A 24,768-nucleotide genomic window follows, 5' to 3' on the forward strand; every position below is an offset into this window, starting at 1 on the left:
TCTGGCTGTTGATCTCTCAGTCTCTCTCTCTCTACCTGCTTTGCAATGATGTGGCGGTGTTTGCTGTTGCTTTTTTGCGTGAGCAGTGCTCTGGGATACTTTGCCCCAGATGAAGTCCTGTCCTTGCCGGGTTTCAACACCAGACTCAACTTCAAGCAGTGGTCTGGATACCTGGAGGCTTCTCCTGGCCAACATCTACACTACTGGTAAGTGAATGGTACAGGAGGTGAGATACTGGACACCCTACCCTGGTATTGGGGACAAAGTAGAGCTCGTATCTGACAATCTCCTGAGCTCTCAGTGGGTGAAGATCCCAGATTAGATCCCTGGTTCATATAGAGTTGGACATTATAACTGAGCTAAACTAAACTCTGGACTTGTTGATGAGTTGGAGTTGGGGGAGATTGTCATTAAGTGAGACAGAAGCAGTGAAAGCTGCACAAATCACTTTCCAGTTAATTCCTGAGCGATGCCCTCCACTGTTCAATATCTCATTAAGATCCAATGTTTGGGATTGGGCAGGAAGAATGGGTGGGGGTGTGGTAACATAGTGGGCAGGATCTTTTGGTCGACAAGGGGGGGTGGGGCCCACTTGCCGACACGTAAAATGACACAGGATGACATCGGGCGGAACTCCCGACCTCACCCTGCGTCATTTCCATTTTCAGGTCAGCGGGGGCGCAGCCGAGTCAGCTGTGCACCCACCGACCTGTCAACAGCCTATTGAGGCCACTTAAAAAGTAATTAAGGTAATTAATGGACCCACCCATCCAACCTTAAGGTTGGCGGGCAGGCCGGGAGCCCTGGTGGGCTTCGGAAAAAGCATGAAACCTCAACCATAGGCGGGATGAGGTTTCATGAGGGTATTTAAATTTTTATCAAACCTTTCAATAAAAGTTATGGACATGTCCCAACTCATGCGACAACGTCACATGAGGGGACATGGCAGGGAAATGTTTTTATCATTTGTATTAAAAATTTTAATTCGGAGCCAATCAGCCTTAGGGAGATCTGTGCGCTCTTTCGTGCGCATGCTGAGGGAATCCTCCTGGCTGAGGGAATCCCCGCCCGCACAGGGAGCACATAGCACTTCCGAGCGGACATCACGCTGGGCGAGCCTTAATTGGCCCACCCTCATAAAATGGCGGCGTGCTCCCAATCAGGGGCGCCGATCGGAGGCACACCCACCCGTGCCCGCTCCCGCACTTCCCCCCCAATGGGGGGAAAATTTTTCCCAGTGTGACTGATTGTGGGATATACCCAGCAAGAGTCAGAGGGGAGAGAAAAGAAAGAGTTGCATTTATATAGCACTTTTCATGACTAACAGATGTCTCAAAACGCTTTGCAACCAATGAACTACTTTTGAAGTGTAGCCACTGTTGTAATGTAGGAAATGGAGCAACCAATTTGTGCACTGCCAGCTTCCACAAACAGCAATGTGATAATGACCAGATAATCTGTTTTTGTGAGGTTGATTGAGAGGGAAACATTGGCCAAGGTACTGGGGCGAACTCCCTGTTCTTCTTCAATGGGATCTTTTGGGTCCACCTGAAAAGGCAGGCAGAGCCTTGGTTTAACATCTCATCCAATAGATGGCACTCTGACAGTACAGCATTCCCTTCACTGGAGTGTCAGCCTTCGTTCCTTTTTAACAAAAACCCATTGGCCTGTTTCTCTCTCCACAGCTGCTTCCAGATCTACTGACTATTTCCAGCATTTTCTGGTTTAATTTTATATTATTTTACACACTCAAGTCCTGAAAGTATAGGACTTGAACACAGGATCTTGTGACTGAGAGGCAAGAGTGCTACCAGCTGAGCCTCAGCTGACACAAAGGAGAAGAAAATAAGTCTTACAAAGCCAAAGTTCTCCATTGTACCTATGTTTCCCCCATCTTCCCCACCCCTTAATGTCCCTATTGACTCCCTCCTGCTATAAGTGGCATGATGTGCATTGATGGAGAGGGCGCAGAATCCTGGAGTTATCCTAAATGAAGAAGATTGGAGGGATATTTGAGGGGGGTTTAGGCTGAGATGTCATTACACACACAGCTGTAATGTGATAGGATTTATATTGTACAGTTATTGCAGCGTGGTTAAAATAAATAGTTAAATATAAGATTATTTGCTACTATTACCTCTCGACTCATTTCTGGGTGGCCTCCCATGTTCTACCCAGTTTTCTGCAAATTAAAGATCTCAAGGGATATGGGGATAGTGTGGGAAAATGGCATTGAGGTTGAAGATCAGCCATGATTTAGTTGAATGGCAGGGCATGCTCGAGGGGCTGAATGGCCTACTCCTGATCCTATTTCCTCTGTTCCTACCCTCCACAAACTTGGCATCATCCAATACCCTGCTGCCCATGTCTTTATTCCTGTTCACCCATCACTCCTATGCTCACTGACCTATTTGGACTCCCAGTTAAGCAATGCCTCAATTTTGAAATGATCAACCTTGTTTTCAAAACCCTCCATGGACTTGGCTCTCTCTATGTCTGTAAACTCCTTCAGCATCCCTCCCAACCTTCCAAGGTAACTTTGCTTCTCTAATTCTGGTCTCTTACGCACCCCATTTTAATTGATCCACCATTGACCATGCCTTTAGCTGCCTGAGCCCAAAGTTCTGGAACTTGCTCCCTAACCCGCATATTCCATCTTTAAGATGCTCCTCAAAACCTACATCTTTGACCAAGATATTGGTCATCAGCCCTGATATATCCTTAACAAAAACAAAAATACCTGGAAAAACTCAGCAGGTCTGGTAGCATCTGCGGGGAGGAGCACAGTTAACGTTTCGAGTCCAAATGACCCTTCAACAGAACTAAGTAAAAATGGAGAGGTGAAATATAAGCTGGTTTAAGTTGGGGGGAGGGTGGGGGGGGCAAGTAGAGCTGGATAAAGGGCCAGTGATAGGTGGAGATAACTAAAAGATGTCACAGACAAAAGGACAAAGAGGTGTTGAGGTGGTGATATTATCTAAGGAATGTGCTAATTAAGGGTAGAAAGCAGGGCAAGCAAGGTACAGATAGCCCTAGTGGGGGTGGGGTGGGGTGAAGGAATCGAAATAGGCTAAAAGGTAGAGATAAAACAATGGATGGAAATACATTTAAAAATAATGGAAATAGGTGGGAAAAGAAAAATCTATATAAATTATTGGAAAAAAATTATTGATATATCCTTATGTGGCTTGGTGTCAAACTTTGTTCTATAATGTTCCTATGAGCGTGTTTTATTATGTCAAAGGTGGTTGTTGTTCCTTGCATGTTTATTCAGTTTACCTTTCATATAGAGAACACATGGGATGCCATGTGTTAAATGTATATCAATTTGGGGTTATTATATCCAGTTGGTAGGCATTAGTTGAGGACTCACTTGTGCACAAATATATAGGAGCAGACTGAAAATGTGTTTGTTGCATGAAATGCAATGTGTGTTTCTCTGTTAATAAAAGCTTATGTGCATAGAGACTGGGCTCCAGTGTTTGCTCCTTCACTGCCTGACTGAGTTTGAGCACCATATATTATATTTCAGTAGTTAGCACATGCAGCAAAGTTCCCTGTGATGATCCTTGTATCATTCACCTAGGTTTTGGTGGGAAAGGGTGTCCTCCAGATTAGATTTGAAGGGGGAAATAGTACTTGTTCTGGAAGTGGAACCTGAGGTGTTTGGAGATGGATGCACTGAAGGGAGAGATGTAAAAGTTCCACTTAAAAGTCAGGGGAAGCATCCAAGAACATTGATAGATGCAGAGGCACTATGGATTAAATCATCTGATAAATGCAGGGATAATCCTTATCTTGTTATTTCAATGCAGATGCATGGATCAGGAGCCAGAGAGTCAGCTGACCAATAATTTTTATTTATCAAGTACTTGTGAAAGAGGCACCTTTTTAATCTCAAGAGTAACAAACTCATTGGGGCTTTGTGAAGCCCTCTGACCTCCCTCTGTAACTTATTTACAGTTCCGGCACCCTCACCTACCCAAAATCTAGGTAAATGATAGCATGACCTAGGGATCACAACAGGAGGCTTGACTCTGTACACAGACAACTGGAATATAATGCTTCCCATTCTGTGCACTCTCTCTATATGAAAGGTGAATGGGTGGCGTGAAGGTAAGGTGTGCAATTATATATAGTTTATATAGTTATATATAATATATATATAATATATATTTATACAGTTCAATGCGTCATGTTAACATAAACATGTATATTGTGACTGCACCAGAGAGACTACGGACATGAGCACTGGAGGCTGACTGTTTGTTAAAAGGGCATTGGAAAAGGTGAGCAGCAATTAAAAGCTCAGCTGGCCGAGAAGAGGGCCCAGAGAAAACAGAGGCCAGAAAACCCTGCACCTTCTCAGCCCGCTGTCTTCCTCAGCAGAAAATGAAGCAGAGATGGCCATGCCAAAGTGAGGCTCCTTAGCCACACCAGGCGATGCTAAACACAGCACTGACCACCATGACACAAACCATTGATTTATAAGATGGAAGGCTGCCTTTCTCTCTGGAGAGGAGTTGACGAGAGGGTGGTGAGGGTCTGAAACTCACTGCCTGAAAAGGTGATAGGGCCAGAAATCCACATTGAATTTTAAAAATACTTGAGTTATTTCAAGCGCATAACCATCAGGCTACAGATCAAGAGTTGGAATGTGGGGTTAGGATGAATAAGCCTTTTTTAGCCAGTACAGATAGGATGGGCCAAATAGCCTCTTCTGCACCATAGATTTTTTATTATTCTATGATAACTCAGTATGTAAGAATGGCCACAGTGCAAAATGTTGGTAAGCGAGTTTGGCAGCAGTCACATAGACAATTCCCCTCCCACATGCGCATTATGGCTCACTCTCTCTACTTATTGTTCTCCAGACATTTCACATGTTTGAGAAGTCAGGCTGGCCTGGGGTGGGGCAGGCTGGTGGTGGACAGTGGTGTCAGAGAGCACTTTCTTATCTCTTTGAACACTCACCAACTTTACAGACATGTCCCCTCTCAGTGCAGTACTGAGGGAGTGCTACACTCTTGGAGGTACAGTCTTTGGGCGAGATGTCAAACCAAGGCCCTATCTGCTTCATCCTGTGGATGTAAAAGATCCCAAGAACAGGGGTGTTCTTCCCGCTGTCCTGGCCAATACTTTTCCCTCAACCAGCATCACAAATCTTGGTGATCTGGTCATTATCAAATGGCTATCGTGGGAGCTTGCTGTGCACATAGTGGCTGCAGTGTTTCCTATATTACCTCACTCCACTTCACCCCGGTTCAAAAGTACTCCATTGGATGTAAAGCGCTTGGAGATGTCCAGTGGTCGTGAAAAGTGCTATATAAATGCAAGTCTTTTTTCTCTCACTCGACTTACACTCCCATCTTTTAACTCTCCATGATCAAAGCCCTGTTAACCCCATAATCAGTACCATCCTACTTTATTTACAATTCTGAACATTGGAATTGTAGGTTAGACTCACAAGACATATAAAGGAACTGACTTTGACTAATTGAAACATTTTCATTGCCTCTTTGAAGGTTACAGAGGTCAAATTGTTGTGCATCAGCCATTGTGTGGTGTGAGAACTGGAGTCTGTGAGCAGAGGCAGTGGAATTATCAAAGAGAATTATCCTGCCAATTGCCCCGGCCACTTTCCAAATGAGGGAAGAGAAACTGCCCCACAACAGATTTCAACATTTTGTTCAAACGGTTTTGACAGGCACTGTCAGCTCTCTGATAGCAGTTTGGGTATAGCAGTTGATTTCACTGCCTCTGGGATAGGGAAGTGAAAAGTGTCCAGGCTTCACACAGCTAATCCTGTTGGAACAGGAGGCCATTCAGCCCCTCCTACTTTCTCCCCCATTTATTGGGCTGAATTTTTTTTATTCATTCATGGGATGTGGGCTTCGCTGGCTGGGCCAGCATTTATAGCCCACCCCTAATTGACCTTGAGAAGGTGGTGCTGAGCTGCCTTCTTGAACCGCTGCAGTCCATGTGGTGTTAGGGAGGTAGTTCAATGATTTTGACCCAGTGACAGTGAAGGAACGGCGATATATTTCCAACTCAGGATGGTGAGTGACTTGGAGGGGAACTTCCAGGTTGTGGTGTTCCCATGTGTCTGCTGCCCTTGTCCTTCTAGATCAGTGGCAGACAACCTGTAGCCCGCAAGACATTTTGTTGAGTATTGCTCACATGGAGGGTTGCCAGATTCCGCCGGCTTCTGTCTGCGTAATTTTTTTCCTACCGGTATTACTAAAGTAATATGCACGCAAAGCAAGAGCAGTGCCAGGAAGGCATCAGTAGCCACTGCCGGAAGTAATGGTGAAGAGAGGATCCCAATGCCTTGGAACCCCACAGCAGGTAATTTGGGATCTTGGGCTGGGATGGTTTGGGTAGGTTAGGGAGAGGGGCAGTGTTGGTGTGGGGAGGTGGGGTGGGTGGTGTTTAAAGAAGGAAGCAGGTAGGAAGGAAGGGGGTGTTCAATCTAAGAGGGGCCACCCCACAATCAGTAAAAGGCAGCCCCCAAAAAGCAAACCACCACTGCCCACCCCACTTCCTTGCCGCCCTCTAAGCACTTGAAGTAAGTGCCCGCTCCTGCCCTGCTGCCCACACCAAACATTTTATGGCGTGGGCAGTGTATTATCAGAGTCAATTATCTTCATAACAAGTCTAATTGACCCTTAATTGTTCATTTAAATATGGCAGGCGGGCTGGCAATTTCAGTGCCCGCCCCCCTCCCCCGTATTATGGGGCGTGCTCAGGGATGGGCGGGATAGTTGGATGGGCATCCACCCATTTTACATGCCCCCCTCTATTTTACATGCCACCGCCCCCCCCCCCCCCCCCCCCCGCCCCCCCCACCTACACTCCCCCCCACCCCTGTGGGAAACACATCCATTAGCTCATGGCTGACCTGTACCTCAACTCAATCTTCCCAACTTTACTCAATAACGCTTGGTGACCTTACCTAACAGAACTCCTGAAAGCTCCAATTGCCCCCCAAAATCCCTAGCCTTTTTGGGGAGACCTCAAGATTTTCACTACCCTATGGTGGAAGAACTACTTCCTAATTTCGTTCCTGAAGGGTAATCCAATAAAGGAAATAGATGATCCACATCTACCCCATCAAAGCCTTTTAACATATTAAAGACCTCAATTAGATCGCCCTTGCTGGAAAATGTCAACATAGAAACTAGGAGCAGGAGTAGGCCATTCGGCCCTTCAAGCCTGCTCCGCCATTCATCATGATCGTGGCTGATCATTCAACTCAATAGCCTGTTACCGCTTTCTCCTCATATCCTTTGATCCCTTTTGCCCCAAGAGCTATATCTAACTCCTTCTTGAAAACATACAGTAAAGATAGAATCAATACTTTCAGAAAACGAGGGTCAGAAGTGACCCTGATGGACTGTCCTGCAAAAGGGTTAGTGAATCCAGTGACGGCAGAGTAGATAGGGAAAGACTGGGTCAAAAAACCAGAGGACATTGATTTAAAGTGATTGACAAAAAAACTGAGGCAACATGAGCAACAACTTTTTTACATGGTGAGTGGTTAAGATCTGGAGTGCATTGCCTGAGAGTGTGATGGAGGCAGCTTCATTTGTGATTTTCAAAAGGAAATTGGATAATTACCTGAAGGGAGAAGATTGGCTGGGCCACAGGGAACAGACAGGGAAGTGGAACTATCTGAGTTGCTCTCGCAGAGAGTTTTTTTTTCATTCATGGGATGTGGGCGTCGCTGGCTAAGCCAGCATTTATTGCCCATCCCGAATTGGCCTTGCATTTAAGAGTCAACCACATTGCTGTGGGTCTGGAATCACATGTAGGCCAGACCAGGTAAGGACAGCAGATTTCCTTCCCTAAAAGACATTAGTGAACCAGATGGGTTTTTACAACAAGCGATAATGGTTTCATGGTCATCATTAGACTTTTAAATCCAGATTTTCATTGAATTCAAATTTCACCATGTGCTGTGGTGGGATTTGAGCCGAGGTCCCTGGAGCATTACCCTGGGCATCTGGATTACTAGTCCAGTGACAATCCCAGTTGGTGTGGTTGCAATCGTCTGAATATCTTACTCCCTGTGCTGAACCATTCTATGATTCTGAAACCATGCCTTATCTCTCCATGATCTTACAGGGTTCTCAGTGGCAGACATTAATTCCAACTTGTTTTGTCTTCTGCAGGTTTCTGACATCTCAGCAAAACCCAACTAATGACCCTGTGGTCCTGTGGCTGAATGGTGGGCCTGGGTGCAGTTCCATAGAGGGACTCCTTGCTGAAAATGGACCTTTACATGTAAGTGCTTTCTTTACTGAAAGGTAATGATTGAGTTTTATTGTTGACTAACCTCATCAGGACAACAGTGTTGGCTTTAACTCTCCTGGGCTGGTGGGAAGGGAACAGCCAGGGTTCCTGGTTCTGTCCTGACCCAATGCCCACCTACCAGCCGAGGTGGTGCTTGCAGATTGGACAACCCAAGCCCTTGTTCTCCTTCCCACTCCCGGAACCTGCATTGGGGATGAAACCTGCAATCTTCTGGTCAGTCTAGCTCAGTGCAGTGCACGGTTGTACATTTATACTCTGAGCCTTTGGGGGAACTGAGGATAGCATTTTGATATGAAATGGGAGAATGTGTACTGAGTGAACAGGAAGTAAATAGCCAAGGAGCTCCTGAAAGGGGCTGTGGGGTGGGGGGAGCTATTGATGAGAGGGGTGCAGTGGTGTGTTGAGTGTGGGGGTCCAGGGATGGGGGTGGAGGAGTTGGTTAATGCAGATTTATGTCGATAGGTCACATCCTGTTAACTCCAGTGTGTTTGCTTCCAGGTGAATGAAGATGGCAGTACACTCTACATCAACAAGTACAGCTGGAACAAAGTGGCCAACGTTCTGTACCTGGAGTCCCCGGCTGGGGTTGGCTTCTCCTATTCGGATGATCAAAACTACGCCACCAATGATATTGAGGTATTGTGCCCAACCTGCCACTCCTGTTAGGACATCCCAGGTGGTGAGAGCTGTTTGCTGGGAGCTGGGTCACCATTTCCTGGCTAGGAGTGGGTAGAAATGCGCTTGTAGATTACAAAACACCAAACCATTGAAACACAGGGTCATTCATTTCTTGCATCCAACAATCAATGTGTCACACGAGGTAGCTATTTGAGCAGTGGGTGTTGACAATCCCATCCAGACTGTTGATTGAGGTGGACCTAGTTCTACCTGAACCTTTACACATCACCAGCTTCTTCTTCATTTTCTTCATTGAGAGACTGAGGCCTCTGCTCTTCTCTCCCCCCTCCCTCTCCAGTGCTCTCTGCCCTCTCTCCTGGCTCTGATTTTGAGGGTGATGGGTCTTCTCTCCACTGTGTAGCTCAATTGTGTTTTCACAGAGTCTGACATTGAAATGTTTCATTGTCCTTCATGTAATGAGCTATCTTATGATATGTGACAACAGTTGTTGTATAGGTGAACATGTGATCTTTCTGTGCACCATCGTCCTGGCAGGACTTTTCTTGCTTTAAACTGAGTGTGTTTCCTGACTGGGGCATGTCTCTCTGTAAAGTGTACGCTGCAGGGCCCTCACTACACTTGCTCTGTCTGGAATCTGGAATACCAACTCTTGCCTCAACATTCCCACTGGGAAAGGGAGTAGGATTTAGCTGTGTTAATTCAGGTGTCAGCTTGTGGACCCAGTGTCCCAAGATCAGAACTAAACAGTGACAGTGGGAAGTAGTTTGGGTAACCAGGCCATCGCAATATAAAAAACACTTAAAGGATTTAATCGTTAGGTAACTGGTACACACAAAGAGATCCTGCCTCCAGCACCATGACTGCAGTCTGGTGACAAAACTAACCCTCTCCTGCTAACCACTTCAATAAATATACTTTGAAATCTTTCATTTATCAATGGAAAATTCAGAATGTCAGGACACAGGAAGGTACAGAAAAATATTCCTTTCTTTAACTGAGCAGCCCCAAAATCTGATACTCTGCGATCAGCCACTGCCTCAAATATCTATCCAATTCTCCCTTCCACTACTTCCCCTCCTCAACAGTCCATTTCACACGTTCACCACCCACTTTATGAAGTAGTTTAAACTAAACTGTGCATCTTCCTCCTAAAACACCCACTGGTTCTAGAGCTTGCGTCAATGCTGGGTTTTTTATTGGGGTTCAGTTTATCAATTATTTTAAGAATCTTGGATAAAACTTCTCCCAAGACTTATCTTCATCACAGTAAACAATCCCAGGCTCTTCAAATTTTCCTCACAGCTCAGATGTCTTAAGTTAGTTATCAGTTCCGTTGCACAACGTCCAATGCCAAGATATTCTTTCTGTGGCATAGCCACTAGTATTGTGTGCAGTTCAATACTCTACTAGAATTTTCCTTCTATTCTTGTGGTTACACTCCACAATATTCATCTTACTGCTACCACATACAATGTTGTTGGCTTCACTGAACTCTCCACTAGTACCCCATATCACTCTATGTTGTGTCATGTAGCCCAGTTATTTGATTTATGTTTGCACTAATAATTTCCAATTCTTAACTAAATAACATATGCCACTCATTTGCGACTTTCCCAAACTATCCACTTTCCTGTGTATTTTGTCTCTTCTCTACTGTTTGGATTCATCTGCAAAGTTTCATTTTTGTCCCCACCTAATAATGTGCCCTCAGCAGTGATCCCTGTGGTACTCAATCATGATCCTTTTTCCACTCTGATGCGGCTCCATTCACAAAAACACTTTTGCTTTCTCTAGTTTAATCAATTTTCAAACCTCCTCAGATTTTTGACCGCTATTCGATGCCTTCCTACTTTGTATTCTGATCACTTGTTTGGTAATAGTGTTAGAAGCCTCGCTGAAATCTGAACATATCAAAAACAATAGATCCCCAGGATTTCACATGTTGTGTTCTGTAGCTGAGAGCAATTTAATTAACAGGTCAAAGAAAGAAAAGAACTTGTATTTCTATAGCGCCTTTCACAACCTCAGGATGTCCCAAAGTGCTTCAGAGCCAAGCAAGTATTTTTGAAGCGTGGTCATTGTTGTAATGTTTGAAATATTGCAGCCAAGGTTGGATACAGCAAGATCCCACAAATAGTAGGACACTGGCAAAAATTCCCCTGGTCATCTTCATAGTCATGCCATGCATCTGTAATATCCACCAGAGAAGCATTTTGAACCTTGGTTTAGTGTCTTGTCTGAAAGACAACACATCTGACAGTGCAGACAACCTCAGTACCAGGACTGAGTGTCAGCCTGGATTATGCGCTGAAATCTCTTGAATGGGGCTTCAACCCATAAGTTCAGAACCTGAGGCAAAAGTGCTACCCACTGAGCCACAGCTGACATTGGAATGTCTTGGGACATGAAAAAATTCCATCTCCAAGCTTTCAGGACAGCCAACAACCCTTAGCTCAGTACTATCAATGACTAACGCTTGCAGGTCCTCTGTGGGTCTTTTCACCCTGCAGGAAGCACAGCACTAACCCCAGTGTCGTATTCACCCCCACTCCTCCCCACTTCAACAGGTCGCAGAGAACAACTACCTGGCCCTGCAGGATTTCTTCAGAAAGTTTCCCAGCTTCAGGAGCAATGACTTCTACGTCACGGGTGAAAGTTATGGGGGTGTCTATGTGCCAACCCTGAGCCTGAAAATCGCAAATGGCCCAGCGAAGATTAACTTCAAGGTATTTGCATTTCCTTTTGCTATGGAACCCAGGATCAGCCTCTCGTGTGTTTCCCCGGCCTCGTGTTCCTCCTTCTATTGTTTGGGTGGTTGTCCTGCTGTAATCTGGGTCACTGCCCCCATCCCCATAAATGGGATTGAAGCATTTTGTTATAGGGTGTGTTAGTGTGAAAGAATGAAGAGTCTGTATTTGATACAGTACGTTATCACAATGCCCCAAAGAGTCTCACAGCCAAGGAAGTACTTTTGAAGTGTCGTCATTATTTAATGTAGGAAACGTGGCAGCCAATTTGATCACAGTAATCTTTCACAAACAACAAAGTGATAATTGTCAGGTAATCTGTTTTACTGATCTCTGATCAATATAATTTGGTCAGGGAGAATTACAGAGCTGTTCTTAGATATGGTGCTGTGAGATCTTTTATCTCCACCTGAGATGGCACGGTGAAGATTTGGTTTAATGTCTCATCAAAAAAAACAGTACCTCTGACAATGAGGCACTCTTACAACAGCACTGAAGTGTCAGGTTCAATTTCTGTCCTCCAGTTTTTGGAGTGGGATTCAAATGCAACACATCCTGACTCAGAGGTGAGAATGATACCCATTGAGCCACTGATGTATGCTGCTGTCCTTGGGTATCTTGGTGAGTAGGTGCAATGGAACAACCTCCAATCCCACAGCCAATCCCTGGTGTCATCTGTTTTACGCACATCGCTGCTGTTGGTATGGGGAGCATTGGCCCCAGGATCCTGCAAGTGAAGACTGGCTCCAATGGACAAAGCGGTAGTGGAATGCCAGCACTCGTATATCCTGGAGTCACCGTCTTCCAGGTGGGGGGGAGTTGGGCAGGAGCCCAGCTTGTGGTGATGCTACATTCTGTGTTCTAGGGGTATGCAGTCGGGAATGGACTGAGCAGCACATATTTCAACGACCAGTCACTCGTCTATTTTGGATATTACCATGGGCTGTTCGGCGACACGTGGGTATTGTATTTGAACCTCCAAACCGGGTGTTCTAAATCACAGCGTGAGGTCGGTCTAAAAGGGGCAGCATCCTCACCCGACCTGAAGCATTGCACAGACCAGGTCGGCAGCCCTGTTCAACGGGGCATGACCTGTTCCCGTTGAAGCAGCAAGGCTGCCATTCAAAGCAGTGATCTTATTAAAACATATAAGGTTCTGAGGGGGACAGAGTAGATGCAAAGAAAATATTTCCCCTCATGGCAGAACCTGGAACAAGGGCCGGAATTTTCAGGCCCCATTGGTGTTGGGCATCATGGTGGGGGCTGGGGGTGGGTTGGGGGTGGTGGTGGGAGAGCAATGTGGCAAGAAGACCAAAAATCAGTTTAACACTGGTGTGACAGCACAGTGGGATCACCCGATGGTGTCCGGCATGGCAGAACACCAATCCCGGTGGAGGCTGGCGGGAACCCGCTTTGCATCCTGCCGGGAAAACATGCCAGCCCAGGACTGGACATGTGTGATGTGCAAAAGTCTGGGCTTACTATTAGGGTCTTGCTCCAATCACTGACATCCGAGGAGCAGATGCTGGAGCCCTACAGCTACCAGACCCTGGGGGAGCACGTGTATCACATGCTTGGAGGATTCTCATGGATTTGGCTCCACTGCAAAGCAGCTCACGAAAGGTGGGAGGTCCCTGTTGATGTCTCGGGTCTACTTCGGGGCATCACGGTCTTGGCCATGGGCTGCTATAGATGATCGGTGGGGGGGAGAGGAAGGTGTGAGTCGGAGAGGAAGGTGTACTGAGCCGGGGGAGTTGGGAGAGGAAGGTCTAGATTTGACTGGGAGAGGAAGTGTACCAGTGGGGGGTTGGGAGGGGGGAATGAAGGTGTCAGGGGGAGTTGAGGTTGGAAGGTGGGGGAACAAAGGTGTTGGGGAGGGTGAGGTTGGGAGGTGGCGAAGGTGTTGGGGGGTGAGATTGGGAGGAGGGAATACAGGGGGAGAAGAGAGTGTAACAGGGGAGAATTTCATGGGATGTGGGCATTGCTGGCAAGGCCAGCATTGTTGCCCATCCCTAATTGCCCTTGAACTGAGTGGCTTGCTCAGCCCCTTCAGAGGGCAGTTAAGAGTCAACCATATTGCCATGGGACTGGAATCACATGATAATGATGGCAGATTCCCTTCCCTAAAGGACATTAGTGAACCAGATGGGTTTTACAACAATCAATGATAGTTGTCATGGTCACCATTACTGAGACTAGTATTATATTCTAGATTTTTTTTATTCTTTCATGGGATGTGGGCATTGCTGACTAGGCCAGCATTTATTGTCCATCTCTAATTGCCCTTTAGAAGGTGGTGGTGTGGTGACCTGCCTTCTTGAGCAGCTGCGGTTCATGTGGTGTAGGTACATCCACAGTGCTGTTAGGGAGGGAAATTTATGAATTAAATTTTATCACTACCAGCTGTTGTGGTGCGATTTGAACCCATGTCCCCAAACGATTAGCCTGGTTCTCTGGATTACCAGTCCCATGATATTACCACTACACCACTATCTCACCAATGAACCTATTAGCTCCTACCTGCTGAGGTAAGGAACTCAGTTCATGGAGGACCAAGTAACTTGACATGAGGAGACCGGGACAAAGGGTTGGAATGGGAAGAGGAGGAAGTCTCTTATAATAAGGGTGTCTGGTCCTCAACACACAAAAGGCACAGTCAGATGTTATGACTTGGATCACAGTTTTCTCTCTTTCTTTCTTACCCGATTTAGCTTGTGGAAAGACCTGAACACATATTGCTGCCAAGGTGAATCCTGCAACTTCGTCAATAACAATAACTACTACTGCCAAGAATCAGTAGGTTCCCTTCATTCACTTATTGCCCCCAGGTCACTCGCTCACTGTCTTATTCTGCACACTGTGGACATATGAAAGAAAAACTTGTATTTCTATAGTGCCTTTCACAATCTCAGAACATCCCAAAGTGCTTGACAGCCAGTGATGTACTTTTGAAATCAAGGTATTGCTGTAAATGGGAGCCAATTTGCACACAGCAAAATCCCACAAATCACAATGTAATATACCAGATCATCCGTTTTCAGTGATGTTGACTGAAGAATTTTTTTTAAAATTCTTTCATGGGATATGGTCATTGCTGGCAAGGCCAGCATTTGTTGCCCATCCCTAATTGCCCTTCACATGCTAGGTAATTTCAGAAGGCAGTTAAGAGTCAACCACATTGCTATGGACCTGGAGTCACATGTAGGCCAGACCAGGTAAGGACAGAAGATTCCCTTCCCTGAAGGACATTACTGAATCAGATGGTTTTTACAACACATGGTTATTATTAGTAAGACTAACATTCAATTCCAGATTTTTTTTCCTTTTAGTTGAATTTATTTTCCACCAGCTGCTATGGTGGGAGCTGAACCCACATTCCCAGAGCATAAGCGATTGGATTATTAGTCCAATGATGTTACCAATACTGTACCCTCTGCCTCTAAGGGCAGGACGCGGGAGAATTCCCCTAATCTGCTTCAAACAGCACCACAGAATATTTTCCTAGTCCTTTTGTTCTACTAAGGTTGACAAGTCTCAGTTTAACATGTCATTTAGCACAACTTCCTTAATTTTGCACTTTCTGCCTCTGTGTATAAATCTCAGGATCCCATAGTGTTTTTCAACAGCCTTACCAACTTGTCCTTCCATCTTCATGGATTTGTGTCTGTGACTGTCAGTTTATATGTAGATATAAACCTAGCCCAGATGTATGTTCGCAGTTGAAGAGAGAGACAGATGTGATGCAAAGTTGACAAGATTATACGTACTCAATAACCTGAAAAAACAGTCAATGAAAAATTATTTTCTTTACAGGTCAGAGAAGTCTTTACGATCATCTACAATAGTGGACTCAATATATACTCGCTGTACCTGAAATGTGCTGGGGGAATAGGAGCAAGTAACTCGCGCTTCCTCACAGAACTCAAGAACCTCTTCCGATTTTACAAGTTTGGAATAACAGAGGTACAAATCATCTATTACCATTTTTCATACCAACCCTTTCCCATTCACCCCCACTGTATAGAATCCCAATGAGCCCAGCCACATCCCATTCACTCCCAATGGACCAAACCACATCTCATTCAGTTCCACTGTATAGAATCCCAATGAGCCCATTCACTCCCAATGGACCAAACCCCTTCTGTTCACTCTCACTGTATAGAATTCTGATGTGTCCAACTCTTTCCCCTTCATTCCAGTTCTACAAAATCCCAATGGTGCATTTTCCTTCTATATATATATATTTCTTGATCTCACTGTAAAATATTTCCTAATTATCTGGAGTACATTTTTAAAACCTTCTTGCCTATCTTCCTGTGATTTTTTTTTTATTCCTTCACGGGATGTGGACTTCATTGGCTGGGCCAGCATTTATTGCCCATCCCTAGTTGCCCTTGAGAAAATGGTGGTGAGTTGCCTTCTTGAACTGCTGCAGTCCATGTGTTGTAGGTGCACCCACAGTGCTGTTAGGAAGGGAGTTCCAGGATTTTGACCCAGCGACAGTGAAGGAACGGTGATATATTTCCAAGTCAGGATGGTGAGTGACTTGGAGGGGAACTTCCTATCCCACCTATCTGCTGCCCTTGTCCTTCTAGCTGGTAGTGGTTGTGGGTTTGGAAGGTGCTGTCTAAGGAACCTTGATAAATTCAAGCAGTGCATATTGCAGATGGCACACACTGCTGCTACTGTGCTTCGGTGGTGGAGGGAGTGAATGTTTGTGGATGTGGTGCCAATCAAGCGGGCTGCTTTGTCCTGGATGGTGTCAAGCTTCTTGAGTGTTGTGGGAGCTGCACTCATCCAGGCAAGTGTGGAGTATTCCATCACATTCCTGACTTGTGCCTTGTAGATGGTGGACAGGAGATGAGTTACACAGTGCAGGATTCCTAGCCTCTGACCTGCTCTTGTAGCCACAGTATTTATATGGCTAGTCCAGTTCAGATTCTGGTCAATGGTGACCCGCCAGGATGTTGATAGCGGGGGATTCAGTAATAGTAATGCCATTGAACATCAAGGAGCAATGGTTGGATTCTCTCTTGTTGGAGATGGTCATTGCCTGACATTTGTGTGGCACAAATGTTACTTGCCACTTGTCAGTCAAAGCTTGGATATTGTCCAGGTCTTGCTGCATTTGGACATGGGCTGCTTCAGTATCTGAGAAATGGTGTTGAACATTGTGCAATCATCAGCAAACATCCCTAATTCTGACCTTATAATTGGAAGGAAGGTCATTAATGAAGCAGCTGAAGATGTTGGGCCAAGGACACTACCCTGAGGAATTCCTGCAGTAATGTCCTAGAGCTGAGATGACTGACCTCCAACAACCACGACCATCTTCCTTTGTGCTGGGTATAACCAGTGTAGAGTTTTCCCCCGACTCTCATTGACTCCAGTTTCGCTAGGGCTCCTTGATGCCACACTCGGTCAAATGCTGCCTTGATGTTAAGGGCAGTCATTCTCACCTCACCTCGGGAGTTCAGCTCTTTTGTCCATGTTTGAACCAAGGCTATAATGAGATCAGGAGCTGAGTGGCCCTGGCGGGACTGGGCATCAGTGGGCATGTTATTGGTAAGCAAGTGCCACTTGATAGCACTGTTGATGAACCCTTCCATTACTTTACTGATGATCAAGAGTAGACTGATGGGGCGGTATTTGGCAGGGTTGGATTTGTCCTGCTTTTTGTGTACAGGACATTGTTGGGTGATTTTCCACATAGCCAGGTAGATGCCAGTGTTGTAGCTGTACTGGAACAGCTTGGCTAGGGGCATGGCAAGTTCTGGAGCACAAGTCTTCAGTGCTATTGCCAGAATACTGTCAGGGCCCATAGCCTTGCATTATCCAGTGCCTTCAGCTGTTTCTTGATATCACGTGGGGTGAATTGAATTAGCTAAAGACTGACATCTGTGATGTTGGGGACCTCCGGAGGAGGCCGAGATGGATAACCCACTTGGCACTTCTGACTGAAAGTTGTTGCAAATGCTTCAGCCTTACCCTTTGCACTGATGTGCTGGGCTCCTCCATCATTGAGGATGGGGATATATATACACTGGGTTTAGTTGTTTTTGACATGTATGTGTATCTCATCGTGTTACTTGTACTTTCTCTTTCTTTCTTACCAGAATGCAGGTACACAAAGGAACTTGGCTCCCCCATGTGTGAATGATACTGCTGAGTGGATCTGGCTAAATCGCGCAGATGTGAGAAAGGCCCTACATATCCCAGACTTTGTGCAGCCATGGCAACTCTGCAGGTTAGAGAACATGTGGGCAAACTGGCATTATTGACCTGCAGGACACACCTTTGATAGGTAGTACTTCCAGCAGTGTAGCACCCCCTCAGTATTGCACTGAAGTGTCAGCTGAGATTTTGTTCTCAAGTTTCTGGAGTGGGATAAACTGGGCATCATATCAAGTTAGTCTAACCTCAATAGTGGCCGAATGTTCCTGTTCGTGGATCAAATGCCTGGGTTGCACCTGGCCCAGTTTCTAACCCCTTCAAATGGGGTCAGTGGAAATGAAAATCAGGAAGGTATAAATTGGACAGCTGACCTGTTACCTCCTGTAGGTAAAAGTGAAAATTCACCCCATAACCTTGAAGTTTGCTGATGTCCCCCAAAAGTAAAAGATTTGGAAAACAACTGAGGACTGGAAAAGACTTCCAGCGGACATAGAAATGTTAATGGATGAGTTGTCAGCTGGAAACTTCCACATGATGTGGATAAGTGAGAGGGAATAATTTTAGGAGGAAAAATTAGGGTGATGGAGTGTGTGCTTAATGGAAAGACATTGAAGGGTGTGGATGAAGAGACCCCCAAGAGTTCAAATTATTAATTCGCTGGAAGTTCAAATAAAGATAGATAAAGCAGTTGTAAAAAGGCCAATTGAATTTGGATTTTATAAATAATGGTGAAGAGATAATAATCAACTTATACAAAGCGTTGGTTGGGCCACAGTTACAGTATTTTGTAGGTTCAGACCTCCTATTATAAAAGGGACTCTACTGGATAGATTCACCAGAATTCTGCCAGGAATGGGGAATAACAGTTATGAGAGAATCGAGATGCTAGGACTACTTTAATTGGAGCAGAGAAGGATAGGAGAATGGTCTTCTCCTGTGCTATAAACTACTAATGAGTCTATTTTTCACTAGTTGATATTTCTGATGTCTGTTCTGGCTTAGTTTATTGTAATGTATTATTTTATTCAAACCAAGTTAGGAGGAGTGAACAGGCTCCTCTCCGTGTCCCACTCCTGAGTTGGTTTTACAGAGTTTGAATTTAAAAAGCGACATTGCCATTTCAATATTTATAAATATACTTAAGTGTACTCAGTGTAAGCCAGCCAAGGTTCCTTAAGTTAACAAATAGTGTTAGTTTTCAGAAGTTATTAACAAAAGGTTTAAAATTTATAAATATGTATATTTATACAAATATACCCACTAATGCAAAAACAACACATACAACCACCCCTCAAGCAGGCAAAAGAGAAATAAAACTCTGTAGAATATCAGATCTTAAAACTTGCCCAAGTAAAAAGTAAGATCAGAAAAAATTTATTCACAGATTGTCTGGATGTTTGTTTATAGCTGAAGGGTAATTTCCACAGGAGCTGCTGGTATTTGGGTTTCACACTGGAACAGTTATGGCCCATTAATTCTCTTTCCTCTTGGAGACAGTGGTGTTGATTTGGAATCCTCCTTTAATAGGTCTCAGTTTACAGCAATGAGGTCTTCTGGTGGGTTTTCAAATCACAAACAGCTCAGCTTTGACAGAGGCTCCAGAGAAAGAGGCTTAAGGTTGTTGCCCCAGTGCCAGTCTCTCTGTTAGTTCAAATTCAGTATATTTTACACCCAAGAACTGGGTCATGTGACCTTTCAGTCACTGTTTCTGAGAGCTCCGCAAACTGTGTGCCTCCATAAAACAGCATGTGTTCTTCACAAATACAACATAGTAGCTGCTGTGGGCCAATGTCCTTTGCTTAGCAAAAGTGTTCTTGCAACAAGTTCTATATGATCAGTCAATGACATTATAAATTAGATGTCCAGCTGATGATATAAATTATTATTCTATATAGTACATCTTCATGACAAAATGCTTTGGTTATCTCACTGGTTAAAATGCATGTTACATTAAACCTGTTTCTAAGAAAGAAAATTAAGTAAAATGCAGCAACTGTAATGATCTAATTACCTGGATTTACAATTGGGTGCGTTCAATACGAGCATTAACAGGAGGAAGTCCAGCCCCTCGAGCCTGCTCTGCCATTCAATAAGATCATAACTGGTCTTTCATTCAATTCCATTGGTTCTTTGACCCTTAACCCCCTTGACTAACAAAAATCTAACCTATTGACTCCTTTTTAATTTTAAACAACTTGGTTGGATTACCCTTCGCCCTTCTAAACTCAAGAACTGAAACTGGGATTAATTTCGATGCACTTATTCTAACCTGAGCTAAACCATTTCCTCCACTTGCAGTACAGTGGTTAGTGACACCTACGAACGTATCTACAGCACCATGCATGATTTCTACCTGCAGCTGCTCAGCAAAGGTCTCCGTGTGCTGGTCTACAATGGTGACACTGACGTGGCCTGTAACTTCCTGGGTGGAAACTGGTTTGTGCAGTCACTGAATCTGCAGGTATGTAGGATAGTTCTCGATACGCGGACTGGAGCTGAAACGTATCATATTGATTTTCAAAGCTTCATGGCTCTGTAAACTTTCCAAGTTGTAATATTATTACTGTCACATTTTGTGCTCCGTTAGGCAGCTGATTCAGCCCCAGGTGTAGGGGCAATGGAGATGTTTGTAGTTCAGGAAGGGGCAGATAGGTGGGAGTTTCCCTGCTGCTGATCACTGACCCCTGCTGGAAAGTGTGTGGGTGGATGTGGGGTGAGGCTGGGATCAATGACGAAGAGTCTGCTGAAGTTTCAGGATTTTTATCATTCACGGGATGTGGGCTTTGCTGGCTAGACCAGCATTTATGGCCCACTCCTAATTGCCCCTGAGAAGGTGGTGGTGAGCTGTCGCCTTGAACCTCTGCAGTCCATGTGGTGTAGGTACACCCACAGTGCTGTTAGGAAGGGAGTTCCAGGATTTTGACTCACCGACAGTGAAGGAATGGTGATATAGTTCCAAGTCAGAATGATGTGTGGCTTGGAGGGGAACTTCCAGATGGTGGTGTTCCCATGCATCTGCTGCCCTTGTCCTTCTAGATGGTAGAGGTCGTAGATTTGGAAGGTGCTGTCGAAGGAGCCTTGGTGAGTTGCTGCAGTGCATCTTGTAGAAGGTACACACTGCTGCCGCTTTGTGCCTACGGTGGAGGGAGTGAATGTTTAAAGTGGTGGATGAGTTTATTTCTCCTCGATGGTGTTGACATATTCATCAAATGAAGGATGATGGTCTTGGGAAAGATGCTAGGTCTGTACGACTGAACCCAAATAAGAATCAACAACCTCGGGTGGAGTGGTGGGGAGAGTGTGGTCAACGTTCTGGTTAAATCTGTTTGCACCTTGCAGATGGGAACTTGCTGTGGTCCCAGATACTGAGTGCCTGGCCCTGACACGAGTCAACACTCCAATGTCCTATCTATATGAAAGGCCAATAGCATTTCTCTAACAATCTGTTGAACTGCCCCTATCACACTGCTGGGCAGATTCTGAGACACTGGGATAACAATGTATCTTGCAGCTCATTAATGTGGAAAATATAATCTCCAGCCTGTGTGGAGACTTTGAACTTCAGTAAGAGCTGAGCTACAGGTGTGTCATTCCCAATGAATAATTAATTAGCTAACTAACTGACTGTTTCACCACCAGAAAACCTTGGACTACCAACCATGGATTTACAATGACCAGATCGCAGGGTTCTACGAGCAGTTTGGGAACCTCACCTTCCTGACTGTCAAGGTAACTCCTTCTTTATGTTGCTTTTCCCTTAGACCTAATGTAGAATCATGTGAGTAATCGTGGAATCTGCACCCTCAGTGACACAAGCAATAAAAGTGTAACATAAGATACACTGATCACACGTCACTGAATGAAGCAGAGTGATGACTACACTTACACTTATGTGAGAAAGAAAGAACAACATGCATTAATATATCACCTTTCTCAACGTCAGCCTGTCCCAAAACACCTTACAGTCAATTAAGTTTTTTTATAAAGCGCAGCTATTGTTGTAATGTAGGAGTCACAGCAGCAAAATTATGTCCAGCAAGGTCCCACAACCAGAAATATGATCATGACCAGATAACCTGTCCTGGTGACCCTGTTTGAGGTACAGTTATTGTCCCAGACACCGAGGAGAACTCACCCCTGTGATACCCCACTCACTTCCCCCCAACACCTGACCCCTGGGATGTCCCACTCACCTCCCCAACACTGACCCCTGTGATACCCCACTCACCTCCCCAACACTGACCCCTGGGATGTCCCACTCACCTCCCCCCAACACTGACCCCTGTGATATCCCACTCACCTCCCCCCAACACTGACCCCTGTGATACCCCAATCACTTCCCCCAACACTGACCCGTGATATCCCACTCACCTCCCCCCAACACTGACCCCTGTGATACCCCAATCACCTCCCCCAACACTGACCCCTGTGATATCCCACTCACCTCCCCCAACACTGACCCTTGTAATACCCCACTCACCTCCCCCCAACACTGACCCCTGTGATATCCCACTCACGTCCCCCCAACACTGACCCCTGTGATGTCCAATTCACTTCCCCCCAACACTGACCCCTGTGATACCCCAATCACATCCCCCAACACTGACCCCTGTGATACCCCAATCATATCCCCCAACACTGACCCCTGTGATATCCCACTCACCTCCCCCCAACACTGACCCCTGTGATGTCCCACTCACCTCCCCCCAACACCGACTCCTGTGATATCCCACTCACCTCCCCCCAACACTGACCCCTGTGATGTCCCACTCACCTCCCCCCAACACTGAATTCTGTGATACCCCTCCCGATACTCTCCCGTCTCACACTGACCCCTGATATAGTCCCGTCTCACACTGACCCGATACTCTCCCCCCGTCTCACACTGACCTGATACTCTCCCATCTCAATGACCCCGTAACACTCTTCCCGTCTCTCACTGCCCTGTGATACTTCCCCCATCGTCTCACTGCCCATACTGCCCTCCCGTCTCTCTCTGCCCACAATACTCCCCTCCCCGTCTCTCACTGCCCATGATACTCCCCTCCGTCTCTCTCCCCCTGCGATACTCCCCTCCGTCTCTCACTCCCCCTGCGATACTCCCCTCCCCATGATACTCCCCTCATCGTCTCTCACGCCGTGATACTCCCCTCATCATCTCACTCCCCCTGCGATACTCCCCCCACCGTATCTCACTCCCTGTGATACTCCCCTCATCGTCTCACTCTCTGAGATACTCCCCTCATCGTCTCACTCCCTGTGATACTCCCCTCATCGTCTCACTCCCTGTGATACTCCCCTCATCGTCTCTCACTCCCTGTGATACTCCCCTCATTGTCTCTCACACCCCCTGTGATACTCCACCCTCCAATCTGTTTTAATTCCTCCTGGGGCTTTGCTTGCAAGGCTGTCATTTATTGAACATTCCTAGTTGGCCTGAGATGTTGGTGGTGGACGCTTTTCTCTATACAGGCCCCGTCACTTCCTGTAGTTTTCTACTCCAGAGATCTATAACATCAGCTAGTCACTGGCTCTCGATCTTTGTTCCCCATTTTCATCCCTGCTCTCTGAGCTTGGCTGATGTTCTACACTAGTCCTTCACCTAGAATTCTCAATAAAAAGGACAGAATTGATTAGGAGGCAGCAACTTTGTGACTCATCAGAAAAGACCCAATTGATTGGAAATCGCAAATCCACACATGGCAGTGATATTTGTGATCAGATTTGTGTTTGAATATTGGGTAGCTGGTTGGCATGGCAACATTGCTATCAATAAAACTCTGTTGCTAAGTTACATCTATGATGTCATAATATTCAGGCTTTATGACTGCTATGACATCACTGATACAGTGTCAAGCAATCAACCTCACTGGGCATTGGTTATTATGGGCTGTTTTTAGTTCAGAAAGGGAAAAAGATGGAATTGGTGTGTGGAGTCAGAGTTCTCAGCGTGATGGTGATGTCCATTGATCCTAACTCTTCACTCTCTCTCTTCCTCAGGGAGCTGGACACATGGTACCAGAGTGGGCACCAGCACGAGCCTTGAAGATGTTTGAATCCTTCCTCTCCAACTCTCCATACTGATGGGGTCACCATCTTGCCCTCACAGCTCGCTGCTCTGCTATCTTGTTGCCTTATCATCCAATTGTTAAATTTTTCTCACACAAAATGGGATTTTTATTGTAGCAGAGACCAAAGCAAATCACACTAAGCTGAGCCAAATGAAAACTAGCAATACCTCATCTTGTAAGAGTAGATCAGAACAAATACCAACGCTAGTTAGAGAAGAGTTGTTATCAACAATCAGAGAATTATCTTCCATGAGATTGAAAGAGGAAAGAGCTCAAACTGACAGAAATGAGCTCAATATGGCCACTCTGAGATTTCCTAGTCCTATTAAAAGGGACCCTGGCAGTGTTCCTGGGACTGCCTTTAATGGTCTGAAAACCCATGTCTAGGAGTGATTCCCTCACCGCTGCACCATCCTGGTTATTCTCCTTCTGTCAGTGACGCACAATCTCTGGGTAACTAGGGTATGGGCAGCTCGCCCACAGCCAGAAACAAAATGGTGGACCCAGCACAATGATCATTAGGAAAAGATAAATCTCACCCAGAGGCAGATTCAGAACCTCTCACATCACACTTTCATATTCAGGTTTCAGCATTGCCCTGGGTAATGGCTTTACCACCAGAGGCAATCGTGTCCATGAAATGGGATATTAACATGTCCTCGGAATCAGGCTCCTCCTCTCAGCCCAGTGGAAACCCTTGGACAGGGAGGCTCATAGTAGAGTCTGGAACAGGGCCCTGCACACACAGGAAATCCTCCTCAGCCCAGCCTGGGGCCCTGCACGCACACACGGAGTCCCACCCTCAGCCCAGATTGGTGCTG

The 24,768-nt window shown here is 45.7% G+C and overlaps 1 protein-coding gene across 1 annotated transcript; it reads left to right on the forward strand.

Annotated features, from left to right (window-relative positions):
- On the forward strand, positions 1-24,375 carry LOC144674476 (lysosomal protective protein-like). The gene is made up of 11 exons (XM_078535813.1): positions 1-206; positions 8,175-8,286; positions 8,815-8,952; positions 11,523-11,681; positions 12,568-12,659; positions 14,414-14,498; positions 15,516-15,665; positions 17,819-17,949; positions 20,175-20,337; positions 21,516-21,605; positions 23,877-24,375. Exons 1-11 carry the CDS (start codon positions 46-48, stop codon positions 23,958-23,960), a joined length of 1,365 nt encoding a protein of 454 aa, XP_078391939.1. The 5' UTR covers positions 1-45; the 3' UTR covers positions 23,961-24,375.
- Positions 24,376-24,768: the final 393 nt, after the last annotated feature.

This window comes from Cetorhinus maximus, unplaced genomic scaffold, assembly GCF_964194155.1.
Source record: "Cetorhinus maximus unplaced genomic scaffold, sCetMax3.hap1.1 HAP1_SCAFFOLD_675, whole genome shotgun sequence".
Classification (NCBI taxonomy): domain Eukaryota; kingdom Metazoa; phylum Chordata; class Chondrichthyes; order Lamniformes; family Cetorhinidae; genus Cetorhinus; species Cetorhinus maximus.